At 36.8% G+C, this 13,958-nt stretch overlaps 1 protein-coding gene across 2 annotated transcripts in view; it reads right to left on the bottom strand.

The window, feature by feature from the left end:
• Positions 1-13,958, bottom strand: part of tmx3b (thioredoxin related transmembrane protein 3b) — a 61,763-nt gene that overhangs the window by 22,997 nt on the left and 24,808 nt on the right. For both annotated transcript variants that reach the window (XM_053488224.1, XM_053488225.1), the window contains exon 10: positions 1,042-1,140. In XM_053488224.1, the coding sequence (XP_053344199.1) occupies positions 1,042-1,140 (99 nt within the window). The remainder of the gene's footprint in view (positions 1-1,041; positions 1,141-13,958) is intronic.

Below are 13,958 nucleotides of genomic sequence, written 5' to 3'. Positions count from 1 at the left end.
AAAAATCTGCCGTTGGAAACTATGCATTTTAGGTAAATATAGTAAATAACATCAAAAACTCTCATTCAGTGGTAAATAGCCTCTACAATTAAAATCTGTATTCAGTGTGGCTTTTTAAAAAGTACCTAAAAATGTTTTTCCCAACCAGCATACAGAAAAATCTGAAGCACAATGTGCATTAGAGTGCACATTCACTCTAATTATCAGAATATCCCACAAAATAAACATCTTTTTGTGTTTACCTCCAAATTTAAAACTATCTATAATAAAAAGCAAATATTTTTGTCGAATCCAAATAAGTCAATTTTTTCTTATTTAGTTTGAGACAAAAATGTCAATTACTTCTTGTCAATAATAATAGTATTAATTATTAAAAATTACAGATTTTTTTATTCTTAAGTCTAATACAACTTTAAGTTATGAAATGGTAATTTGAAAAATTAAATTTAAGTATAAAAACCTAGGGGCACAGAATTGCATTTAGATAAGGATTCTAAAAAAACAAACTTTAAACTGACCATACACTGGCAGAAGATCTAACTACTAGATTAATTACTTACATTAATTTCCATCCAAAATGAGCAAATATTAGCAATTGAAAATACTGGCAGTGAAATAAGAGGTAAATTTTAAGACATTTCTGATTATTAATAGCGTTCAATAGGCACTTTTTTTATAGTTAAAATACTAAACACAAGACAGGTTGGAATTGGTAAATAAAATCACCTATTTAAATACAGGATCAGTTACTAGTCAGTCAGTTATTTCAGAAATTTCGTCTGGGATTAATAAGGTTTCACACAATAAAATTATTATACCCCTACATATTATATAATGCAACAAATATAATATGGGATTTTTAATAGCGAATTTTGTGCCTCATACTGGGATTTTTTTTGTGACGCATACACTGGTAGACCAGAGTGTTAACAGTACAGCTATTTTAGATTATATCAGTAGTTTCTATCCAGTATATCATCAGGCCCTTACACATAATATAATAAAACCAACAATGAGATGTGTTGTGATGCATAACAATACCAGTCTCCCCCAGCTCATAGAGTGTAAAGCCATCAATCTGCAGGTAACTCTGGAAACGTTCCCTGTTCACCCATGATGTCAAGCTGCCATCTTCATACTCTATAAATCCCAACAAAAGCAAAGCAAAAACCATCGAATAAATCTAAAGCTTTATGTTTACTAGTTTGAAATTGCGTTAACAAGCCAGTTTTCATTTAAGCCCACTGTTAAACAATATGTATCCTATGAAATCCTTCCCTTATGTATGGTGCATTCGGGAAGGTATTCACAGCGCATCACTTTTTCCACGTTTTATGTTATGTTACAGCCTTATTCTAAAATTGACTAAATTAATTTTTATCCTTAGAATTCTTAACACAACACCCCATAATGACACCCCATAATGACAGCATGAAAAAATTCTGTATACTGGGACCGAATGTGCATGACAAGTTTGCCGCAAGGGATAGTGATTTTAGCGCGAATGAGAACCGTTTTTTTCCCGAATATTCTAATATTCTGGTCCAGCCTAAGAAAACAGGGGGCAAGCATACAGTACCAGTCAAACGTTTGGACATACTACAAGTTATGGTAGTAATTATTTTAAGTTGTATTATTTTCTACATTCTAGAACATTACTGGATTTTTATACATTACTATAATAATCAAGTAACTATAATACTTAAGTAACGATAAAACTACAAAACAATTGGTATTAGGGATTTAAGTAATTAAGTGTTAAAATCGATAACAGTTTTTTGTTATTTTAAGGCATAAAGGTCAGCTGTTGTGGAAAGGTTCTTAAAAGAAGGGTATTGTCAAGTGCATTAGCAAAACCTATCAAACACTGTGATGAAATAGAAAGACCAAAACCTACTTCTGCTGCAGAAGTTTATTTAGAGTTACCATCTAGAAAAATAACTGACCTCTTTTAATGGGGCCAGGGGTAGCTCAGTGGTTAAGGCATTGGACTACAGTTCGGAAGATCCCAGGTTCAAACCCCACAACCACCAAGTTGCCACTGTTGGGCCCTTGAGCAAGGCCCTTAACCCTCAACTGCCAAAATGTCTAAATGTAAATGTGTCCAATCTTTTGACTGGTAGCGTAATAATATATTAGCAGTTGACTATAACAACTTGAAGACAGAAAATTATTCTTTGAAATTACGATTTAAATAGCTTGGAGTCAGTTATTTAAATCTGAATCTAACATACAGTACAGCTGTTTGACACTGATCTTAGGCGAGCACAGGCTAAACTTGCGATCACATTGTATTGTAATCCTATATGATGTATGATTGTCCAGTAAAACTGGCACGCTTGCAGTTAATTTAAGGTAAAAGCATTGACACACAACACTGTTTTAAACAGCAGTCTACATGATTAATCTCTTGAAGACAGCTGAATTTTTGGAACTCAGTATGAACTAGGCAGAGTTATGACAGTAGAGGTGTCACTAACTGGCAAGATGGCTTCAACAAAAATCTTGTGATAATGTGATGTAAAAAATTTAATTTCTAAAGCTTCTTAAAGTATTTGTGTCTCGCACCAAAGATTCTAAGGCCATTGTATTTGGTACTTTTTATTTAATCAGTAAAACAACACTTGAACAAAAAAACAACCTTCTGCTTTACACCTGGAACTCCCAGACAATTTTGAACAAATGGAGAGAGAAGACAGTGGTTCCCACACTGCCCAAGTATTATAAACACAACACTTCATAATGACAACATGAAAAAAGTTTACTTGAGATTTGTGCAAATTTTTCAAAAATAAAAAAATTGAGAAAGCACATGTACATAAGTATTCACAGTCTTTGCCATGATAGAAGTCTCCAGAATTGTTAATTTAATTTCCACCAGACTGCTGTCCAGTAAATCTGTTGGGTAGACACCTAATGTGTAAACTTAACATTTCAATCATTAGTAATCACAGAGGTTTTTCAGTCACTTATCAAGAGTACACTGACTTCGGCTGTGTAAAATACAGATTACAGATTATGAATAAGTGGTTGAACAAGCTAAGAAAGCCTGATGTTTTGTTGTTTAGGAGATTGATATGAGATGAGCACAATTGTGCAGTAGAAGTAGATCTGTCTCGCGTTTTAGTCAGGGCAGGCAAGCCACATCCTTTCATAGTCTGGTCATCATGTCCACACATCTCTCTATCTAAACTAGAAACCTCAGAGTGAAAGGATGTTGGTCCCTGGTTGCTTGGAGTGATAGGGAAGTGGAATTGGGGGCCCACTATGGACCCAATGGTCCGATATAGCCCAAAGGCTCATATACAGTGGTTACCCAATCAGAATGTTGGTTTTCCTGTCGCAGCGCTCAACGGCAGCATTTGGGTTTGTGTGGTTGCTGGCTTTTACTGCTGAGTGGCGCTATATAACTACAGACTGACACCTCATGCCTTAGTTCATTCTCTGCAGGATTAAAGAGCTGCAGCTCCTTTAGAGTTGCACGTAGTAGCGGATAAAATCAAGTGAAACATTGTAGTTAAACAAATTCATAATCACAGTACTAAAATTACAGTACAAATGCAGAATTCAAATTGAATTCTTATTAGAATCAAATTTAAGCGAAATAAATGTTAACACAGTGAGCCTTAAGATTTTATCACGTGTAATTATAAAAGCAACATGTGTAGGGTTTTAGAGGCACCATAAAGCACAGACACGAGGCGAGGTCTTACAGGGAAAAGGGTAATTTATTTGGGTAAAATGGGGAAGGAAAGGGTTGAAGGAGGGAGAATGAAAAAGAAGCTCGGTGTGGAAGTGAAGGTACCGCGTGAGCTCGTGCAGCTCTTTCTCGCGCTGTCCTCAGAATTCCAGTGTTCTTGTTTAAAGTCCCTGGGGCGTGTCACATCGCCCCACTCACATGCCACTCTCCGATTCTCCACCACATCACATACTTCCCGGATAATTGTCTTTAACTTGTATTTCATAAGGTTTTCCGAGCGGTGGTACAGCACAACGGGGGTCATTATTTACTATTAAACATTAAACGAATTTACAAAACTTTATGCGTGCGATTAAGCGCTGATTCTACGTAGGTAAGTAAAGAAGAGGATCCTGATGCTCAACATTCCGGAGACCAAACCCCATTTAAATTAAATTAACAAATATTGCAAGTAGATAACAATAGCCCACGTTTAAAAAAGCATTTTTATTTAGATTATAAAAAATAATCCTGCATCTATTTTAGGTGTTCCAGCTGCCACTGTTCTAGAATTCAAATTAAATCAAATCTTATTAGGATCAAATTTTAGCACAATAAATGTTAACACGGTGAGCCTTTTGATTTTATTACTTGTAATTAGAAAAGAAGCGTCTAGGGTTTTGTGTCATCTTATTTTTTGTGTTCTTTAAATTTATAGTAGATTTATTAACTGAAATAAATGACCATAAAATTATAACAGTGTTAGGACGTTCTACTGCGTCAGCAGATGTCGGTCTTTCAGCCCCACTTGTGTTTTTGCGTTATTATAAGAATGAAATGCAGTAGACTGTTATGATTTGTAAGGGGTTCGACCCATGTTACCCAAACGACTCAGATCAGATGTAAGTAAATGGATAGAAAGTAAATGGCTGTGCTGGGGGAGGGAGGTGCTAATGATTTGGTCGGCTCTGTGTGTGTGTGTGTGTGTGTGTGTGAGAGGGGGGTGTCGCGGTGGTTGATTATTCAGTTAAACAAAGGCTCAGCTGAAAAATGTTAGGCACATCAGTCACTTAACCCCCAATAAAAGGTATTTCAAATTCAAATTCAAATTCAATCTTTTATTTATTTAGTTGTATTTAGTTGTAATATAACAGATGCGCACTAAATACCAAACCTTAACCAGGCAAAAGGATTAATAAAACAAGATAGCCCCCATACCAGTTTTTTAAAATACAAATACCAAAGAAGATTATTGTGTATAGACTGATTAAAAACAATGCAATTTACGCTATTATAAGGAAAATCTCAAGTTCTTCCATTCCAAGGATTAAAAAGGCAACAATGTTAACTTTGTTAACTTATGTTTAACTTATCTAGAATTCAGAAGATTAAAATGACACAAATTTAAATCACTAAAAGTCAGCCTCAGATTCAAGAGGTTTTTAAAAGTGGGGAGAAGTGCATTTTAGTTCCTCTGAATGTGAGAACAGTCGATTCAAACCTGGGGAGGGGGAATAATTTGTATTTGAATGTTGTCTGGCATTGTAAAGCACTATAGTGACACTAAAAGAACAACCCAGGATTAATAGGAATTATTATACTGCATAAATATTATTTAGCACAAAAAAATTCCTCGCGCTCGGGAAAACTATTCGTGCTAATGAGCGCCGATTAGACTTTAGGCTGAGGGTTTTTATTTAGACTATAAAAAAAATAACCTGCGTCTATTTTTAGGCGTGCCAGCTGCCATTTTTTAGTTTGAAGTTTTCAATACAAATCTTATAATGCCCACATGACATGACGGAATAAAGGCACGGCTTATTATGATCCCGGGCTTGCACCCCGCGCTATAAAATACTTAGGGTTTGTTGGGTTACAGTGGATTTTACTACGCGGTGTGAGTGCAATGGCCATTCGTCCGCTCACGCTGACTCTGCTCTTCGCGGATGGCCGGACCGCCCCCTCCCACCTCTCGCTCCTTTGAAGTCCCCGGGGCGCGTTCCATTTGCCCCACTTGCATGCCGCACTTCCGCGTTGTTGCACGCGTGTTGCATACACAGAGCGTAGTAAAATCCACTTTAACCCAACAAACCCCGAGTATTTTATAGCGCGGGGTGCAAGCCCGGGCAACGATAGCAACGATAGCTCACCAGTCATGTGTAATTCTGCGGTCCCGCTGCTTCGCATGTCTGAAGGGGAGGCCGCCTAACAAGTGAGCGAGGAGCGATATTGATTTGGGCGCACGCCGTGACAGGCTGAAAAAACTGTTGTCAGATTAATGTGCAAAAACTATATAATAAAACTATATAAGACTACATGGCCTTTATAAGACTCAACTTTTATTTAAGCGCACTCACAATAACGAAAAAACTTAATGATTTTGTAAATGTTTGACAGAAAATAAGGTGCGCTGTTCTGTATTGTTTTTGGTGAACTTAAGCGCGTCAGAAAATGAACTCAAACATTTTTTAAAATGGTCAGAGTCAGTCTCCTTGCTGTTTTCCCGACGCATCCATAATCAAACTTCATGGAAAACTTCAAGAGTGCTGATTTAGACTATGGAGTAAATTAAAGAGGAGAATCACGATGCCGAATCGAAGTCCTGAGCCCAAACCTCATTTAAATTAAATTAACAAATATTATAAGTAAAAAAACAATAGCCCATGTTTAAAAACCGTTTATAAATTCTTTCCGACATGACTTGGCCCGGTGTTATGCGCAAAGCGCCGGGAGATTTCCTGAAGCTCCGAAATCACTGGGGCATTTTTTCTAAATAGACGCTATCTTTAATAACTGATGGAGGTTTTGAGCTGTATACACATGCATTTCTGCCTAAACAACTCTTAAAACTACACCTGTGACACAATAAACAGTAATATTTCGAACATTCTGCAGTCTGATATTTGGAGAAACGAAAGAATAATGAATAAACCAGTTGTTGGGTCAAAGTAACCCAACCAGGTGTTCACTTGTAAACTACATCTCATATGAGCCAACATGAGCAACCCAACAATGTGTTTAAAGTACCTAAAATAACTTAATCCAGAACTTAAATAACAATAAACCGATACAGAGATACGCTGTATAACAGTCACTATTGTATTTACTGCAACGAGCGAAAATCTCACTTTGCGCCACCTGGCGGCCATTTTAAGAATGACTTTAAAATGCAACTGATTTATTTTGGCCGCTGACGTTTTTACACGGCGGTGAGCGCGACGGTAATAACCATTCCAATTGATCAACTACTGTATGTCCCCATTAACAAGTCAATAGAAACTGATGTGAATAGATGGACATTACTGCCATTAGATATGAGCAGTAGAGTAGAATCAGTTAAAATGAATATAGTGCCTCGTCTATTATATTTATTTCAGGCCTTACCAGTTGAAATTCCCCAAAAGCAATTTAACAACTGGGACAGAATAATTTCTAGATTTATTTGGAACAGTAAGAAACCACGGATTAAATTTAAAACTCTACAGTTAGCCAAAGAAAAAGGTGGACGGTCCCTGCCATGCCTGCAAGACTACTATATAGCTGCCCAACTGAGAAATCTGGTGTGTTGCTGTGATTCAACCTATACTGCCAATTGGAAACAATTGGAAATCTCGCAAAGCCCAGTTCCAGTTCAGTCACTTTTAGGTGATAACAATAAATTTAAGGAGATATCTGATTATAAATAAATGAGATGAAAAAGTAAAATTGATATAAATTGATGAGAAAGTTCAAACTAGAGTATCAGATGAGAATATTAACCTGGATTGGTTATGATTCTCAGTTTCTTCCCGCTCAGATGGATAAAAGGTTTCAAAGCTGGACACAAAAAGGAATAACTGCTTTCTGTTCTATTACATCAAAGGGGGAAATTCAGGATTTTCAGAACTTAAAGATCAAATATGATCTGGAGAAACAGAATTTTTTTAGATTTTTACAAGTTCGACATTATTATGATACGAAAATCACAAGAGTTACAAATGACTATTCCCCTTTGATAGATATGTTTATTAAAGTGTATAATACAAATACTTCCGAAAAACAATTAATATCTGGTTTATATAACAGCATTCAAGATATTAAAGAGCATTCTACTCAGTATATCAAAGAAAAGTGGGAAAAGGAAATGCAAATTTGTATTCCAGCTGAAGAATGGTTGAATTTATGGCACTCACAGTGCGTGTCTAGTAGTTCTAGGGCTCTAAGGGAATTCTGTTGGAAAAATACAATTCGTTTTTTTTATTACGCCCAAAGTAAAAGCAAAACAAAAAGGAATGGCAAATCAGGGCTCTTGCTGGAGGCAATGTGGGACATTATTGGCTGAAAAAACAGCTTATATTTTATTTCTTGGCAATATACCTGATTCAGTTAAAAATATGAATAAATATTTACTCAGGATTCTACTAGCAGCAGCAAAAAAAGCAATCACTCGTCTATGGCTCCAGCAGCCTCCCCCAACAAGAACTCAGTGGGAACAAATAGTTACAGAAATTTACAAGATGGAAAGATTAACATTCAGACTAAGACTGCAAGAAGAGACTTTTAAGAAGCATTGGGGAAAATGGACAATCTATATATCAAAACAGAGAGAGGTCAGATAAATACCAAAGGGGAATATGTGTACATTTTATTGTAAATATATGTAATGATATAGGATCAATGGCTGCTTGGTAATACTCCAGAAATAACTACCATGTCTATGAATGTACGACCACAAATATTCTCATATACATGCTTACAATTATTTGCTTATTTTGTAACCAGTTGACCAGGCTGAAATTTATTCAATTTATTTTCACTTTCTGTGTTATACTTTGAAAAAATATTTGTTTGTACCCATAAAGAAGTGGTGTTTGTTGTCGTGTTAAAGTTTATAAAAATAAAGTTAAAAAAAAAAAAAAAAAGGAAATGCATTTACATTTAGATTATAAAAATAATCCTGCATTCTGCAGCTGCTACTGTTCTTATGGCTCTGTCAGAGTAAATCATTTAGTAACAAGCCTGTAAATTTCCATGTAAAACAGGTACATTTGCATGAATAAATTGATATGATGAGCTACTGTATTGATCAGTGACTTATGTAAACGACTCAGTTCAGATGTAAGTAAATGCTCATTGCTGTGCTGTTCGGGGGAGGGACATGCTAATGATGATTTGGTCTGTAAAGAGGTCTTACATACTCATGAAAAGTCGTGGATTATTCAGTGAAACAGAGGCTCTGCTAAATAAAAGGTCTTTCTGAGTATTATGATAAAGTTGTAAAATAACAGATGTACAAACGGTGCGCACTGAATACTAAACCTAAACCAGGCACAAGGATTAATAAATCGAGATAGCCTCATACCAGTTTTTATTTAAAAAAAAAAAAAAATCCAAATAATATTATTGTGTATAGAGTGATTAAAAACAATGCAATTTATGCTATCATAAGGAAAATCTAAATTTCTCCAATCCAAGGATTAAAAACAGTAACAATGTCTTTAGAACTTTAGAATCTAGAATCCAGAAGATTAAATTTACACAAATAAAAAAAAAAATGTAATCACTGAAAGTCTTTAGAAGAGCCTCAGATCCAAGAGGGTCTTTAAGTGAGAAGAGGAGCATTTCAGTTTATCTAATTCACACCTGGGGAGGGTGAATAATTAAAAGGAATAAAAGGCCCTGATTATACTGCACAAATATTATTTAGGACAACAAAATTCCTCCGCACGCTGGACAACTTTATGCGTGCGGTTGAGCAATAATTAAATTACGTAGGAAATAAAAGAGGAGGATTTTTATTTAGACTATAAAAAATTAACCTGCGTCTATTTTTAGGCGTGCCAGCTGCCACTTTTTATTTAGAAGTTTTCAATACAAATCTTATAATGCCCACATGACATCCAACATTCCCCTTATTATTTTAACTATTAATTTTACTTTTTTAGCTATTACTGTTTCATTTACTTCAAAATAACATTAAAACAAAAACAATAAAACAATTAAAAAAGCTTTTTAAATATTATTGACTACATTTGGGCTGTGTAACGGGTTCGACCCTAAGTGCACGGGCGGCACCATGAAGCACGGAGTCGAGGCGAGGTCTTACAGGGAAAAAATGGGAAGAAAATGGTTAAAGGAGTGAGGATAAAAAGGAAGGAATTTGCACATGCAGATTTAGTTGGCAGTGCCCCGCTGGCATGCAGGCACAGGCTGGTGAGCAGTGAGCAGCGGACAGAGTGGCAGTGTGGGCCCGCGAGGACAGCAGCCCCTGTCTCCGTCCGCTCGCACTGACTCTGCTCTCCGCGGATGATCGGACCGGCCCCTCTCAGCTCTCGCTTCTTTGAAGTCCCTGGGGAACGTTTCATTTGACCAGCTTGCATGCCACACTTCCGCGTTGTTGCTTGCGTGTAAAATCCACTGTAACCCAACAGACCCCGAGTATTTTATAGCGCGGGGTGAAAGCCCGGGATCATTAGCAAGGATAGCTCACCAGCCATGCCTAATTCCGTGGCCCCGCTTCTTTGCATATCTAAAGGAGAGGACGCCTAACTAGTAAGCCAGAAGCGATATTGATTTGGGTGCACGTCGTGACAGGCTGAAAAAACTGTTGTTCTCAAAAATGAAACAGATGAGGACTCAGATTAATGTGCAAAAACTATATAATAAAACTAATAAAGACTACATAGCCTTTGTAAGACTAAACTTTTATTTAGGCGCACTCACAATAACGAAAAAACTTTATGACTTTGTAAATGTTTGAAAACAAACAAGGTGCACTCCATGTATACTCACCTCACAGACGTAAAAAAATATATCTGCTTGCTGTTTTTTCCCGACGCATTCATAAACCATTAGTGTACTTCTGCCAGTGCGCTCTGGAAAACTTTATGCGTGCGGCTGAGCTCTGATTAGACTATGTAGGAAATTTAACAGTCCTGATCCCAAACCTTATTCTGTCATTTTTACGTGGCGGTGAGCGCGACCGTAATAACCATTCCAATTGGGTACCTACTGTAGTATGACCCTCAATATAGTTGTCCAAGCTGAAGGAACTGTGGAAATGATCCCAGATGTTGACCAAAGACCTGACAAATGCTTTACCCTAGTAAAAACTGCCCAAGAAGACCCTAGACTAAAAGATATTTCTAGCTCACTAGGGGGCCAAAACAAATATGACGTGGGATCAATTGAAAATTGTCCACTGGTACAAATCACCCCAAAATTTGATTAAAGAATCCTTTAAAACCTAAAGCTATAGCTAAAATTACCCATGTTTAATGCCCTGCTTGACGCGGGTATAACTGTCCCATGTGAAAGTTCTCCAGTGCGCAGCAAAATCGCAAAAAAAAAATTTCTGAAACATTTTCACAAATGTAAGACAATATTATTTGGTTCAGTGCCAGCCAATGTGCGATCGAAAAACAAATTAAGATGATTAAACAGCAAAAATACTGATGGCACATGCCATCTACAGTCTACTTTATCTAGGACGAACTTAATTTGCATGGTGACTGCTCCGCCAGATCAAAATAAACACCTCATCGTTTTTACAGCAGGCTGAGGAGCACAAAGAAGGTAACAAAAACGAATAACTTTGTTGCTGATCGATTAAACAATATTCTATCGTTCTTTACAGTTTTACCTACGATGTTTTAATCATTGCACTATGTTGACAGGAATCTTTGGAAAACAGAGCCCCTCACCCTCAACCATTAACAGAAAGGAAAGCTAAAACTACTGCTGCCAAAAAGAAGCGTTGGACTGCCAGTGAACTTAAGACATTTTTTGATGGCGACAGTGGTTTCCCTTCCTGTCTAGCGGTGACAGCAAGCGGGTCAAGTACCGAGTCAACAAATTTCTACGCTCACCGAGGATCACTGTTGCACACCAACATTTACACGATTAAAAATAGTTTTTGCTCTATTTATTTTTACTTTGGTTTTAAAACATTATTTTTACATGGTTGTTTTTTTTATTGATTTTTTTTATATATCTTTTAGAATTTGTAATTTAATATTTAAAACATTTTGATTCCTTTTTTTTTATTCTGAAAGTTTACTCTATTTTTTTTATTTTGTTATTTCTAGATTTAAAATTTGATGCCTAAACTGTAACAAATGTAATTATTGTCGAAATAATATTACAATAGAATGAGCTGCTGTGGCAGTGCACACGCTTTAAAGTGCCCAGAACTCTTTATGCAGCAATACTCATGCCTCTGCCAGTACCACAAAAACCATGGTCACACCTTTCAATAGACTTCATTGCCGATCACCCTTTGTCATATGGCAACACAGTAATCGGATCACTTTGCAATCAATTCCTCTGTTAGGTCTCCTGGTTCAGGTATTTTGGCTTAAGTAAAGACATTGTAAGTATTTGCACACCCCATTTTACTTATCAGGTTTGTAAAGACTTATTTTATTTTAAGGTATATATTATGTTAAACTGCCACCTTTATTCAGGAACCAGAATAACCCCATTTCATGTAAAGTAGGTGGACAAGCAGTATTCAACTTTTGCCGTTGCAGCGTATGGCGACAGCATTTGGGTTAGTGCATTTGCTGGCTTTTACTGCTGAGTGGCGCTATATAACTATATACTTATAGAAAGCGAAATATCTGCTTTTATATAAAATAATAAAAAAAATTATTAGATTATGTAATTTGTATGAAAAGTGAATTGTAGGCGTGTCCACTGGTGCGGAGACGACGAGATGACATGATCACCATCAGCACAGCCGAAACCAAAGAAATCAGTAATTTATCAGTTAATTATTAAAATGGTCAGAGTGAGTTTCATTGCTGTTTTATTCCGGACGCATTCATATTCATTACTCTATTTCTGCCGGTGCACTCTGGAAAACTTTATGCGTGTGGTTGAGCGCTGATTAGACTTTGTCAATTAAAGAGCAGGATCACGACGCTCAACACCTTGAGCCCAAATCTAATTTAAACTAAATGAACAAATATTTGAAGTAGATACTAATAGCCCACATTAGGGCTGGGCGATATGGCTGAAAACTGTATCACGATATCAGTGTTTCATATCGGTCGATATCGATAATTATTGATATTTTTTAATGACCCATTTAAAATAAGGACCAGGAGAAAAATATATTAAATTTAAACATTTTTATTTTAAACAACAGAAATGTAAATAACTATGGAAAATTTAAATAATTAAAATGTAAACATAAGTCCAAAGTCACAATGAACACTTAATTATCTCTTAACATTTAAGGTGCAAAATTAAAGAAAATGTAAAAAATGCTTAATAAAGTGTAATAAAATAGTTCAAAGTGCATTTTCTGCTTTTGAAGAGTAATCCAGCAGACCCGCATAAGACAACGACATGGCGGAACCAAACGTGATACTGTTACATGATTGACATTAGTGTATCACTCCCTACATTGCTAGGTTACCAGAGAGCGAGTGCCTTTGTCAATGCAACCGTCACGGGCAACCGGAAGCGGACCAGAAGACTAGCAGTTAGCCCTTGTAGCGGGGACGGTAAATCCAAATGCAGAAATAGCGCGAACAGGCAGGATAATCACGCGAGTCATTGTAAGAACACTCTCACGCCAAGAGCAAGAGTAATTATACCCGCTATTGCGGGAGGAAGGTTGATTTTACGGCAGCTGTTTACGGAAGTGTAGTCCAGTGCGGGCAATGCTTTGTGGGTAATGCAGTCCAATGTGCGTGAACGCGGAAATGTGAGATGAGCTGGAATATAGAGCCTGAACCTGTTTTCTTTGAGTAGTTTTTGGTTTGATTTATGTACGGAATCCACCTGAAAGTTTGTAATATCGCCTGACAACGCAGAAAATAAAAGAATGGACATGCATCGATTCGTTTGTCTTTCTCATCACTGCATGGGCATGAATTAACGGGCTGTTGCGCTGCCGCGAGAAACGTCAAAATAAAGCGGAGAAGCTAACACCGCGTTCTAGCAACACACACTCAATCAGGAATTGGACCCAAAATCACATAAGATCCGACAAAGTGTCGGAAATGGCATGGGCAGACTCAATGACTGAGTGATGTGAAGCGCCATCTTGTCTCCTTTTATACTTCTTTAATCGCGACCGTACTACTTCAGGGTCCTAGTGCCAGTCGCGGATCGAGTGTGCATGATAGCAACCAAACTAGCTTCGCGACCTCTGTTTTCTTCCGACAAAGAATAAAATTTTTTGAACGTTTTATCGAACACTTTATTGATATCAATCACGTGTCTATCGCGATACATATGGTTATCGTTTTATCACCCAGCCCTAGCCCACATTTATAAAAGCATTTTT

Source organism: Clarias gariepinus, chromosome 26 (genome assembly GCF_024256425.1).
Source record: "Clarias gariepinus isolate MV-2021 ecotype Netherlands chromosome 26, CGAR_prim_01v2, whole genome shotgun sequence".
NCBI lineage: Eukaryota > Metazoa > Chordata > Actinopteri > Siluriformes > Clariidae > Clarias > Clarias gariepinus.
This window is presented reverse-complemented; position numbering and strand designations above follow the sequence as displayed.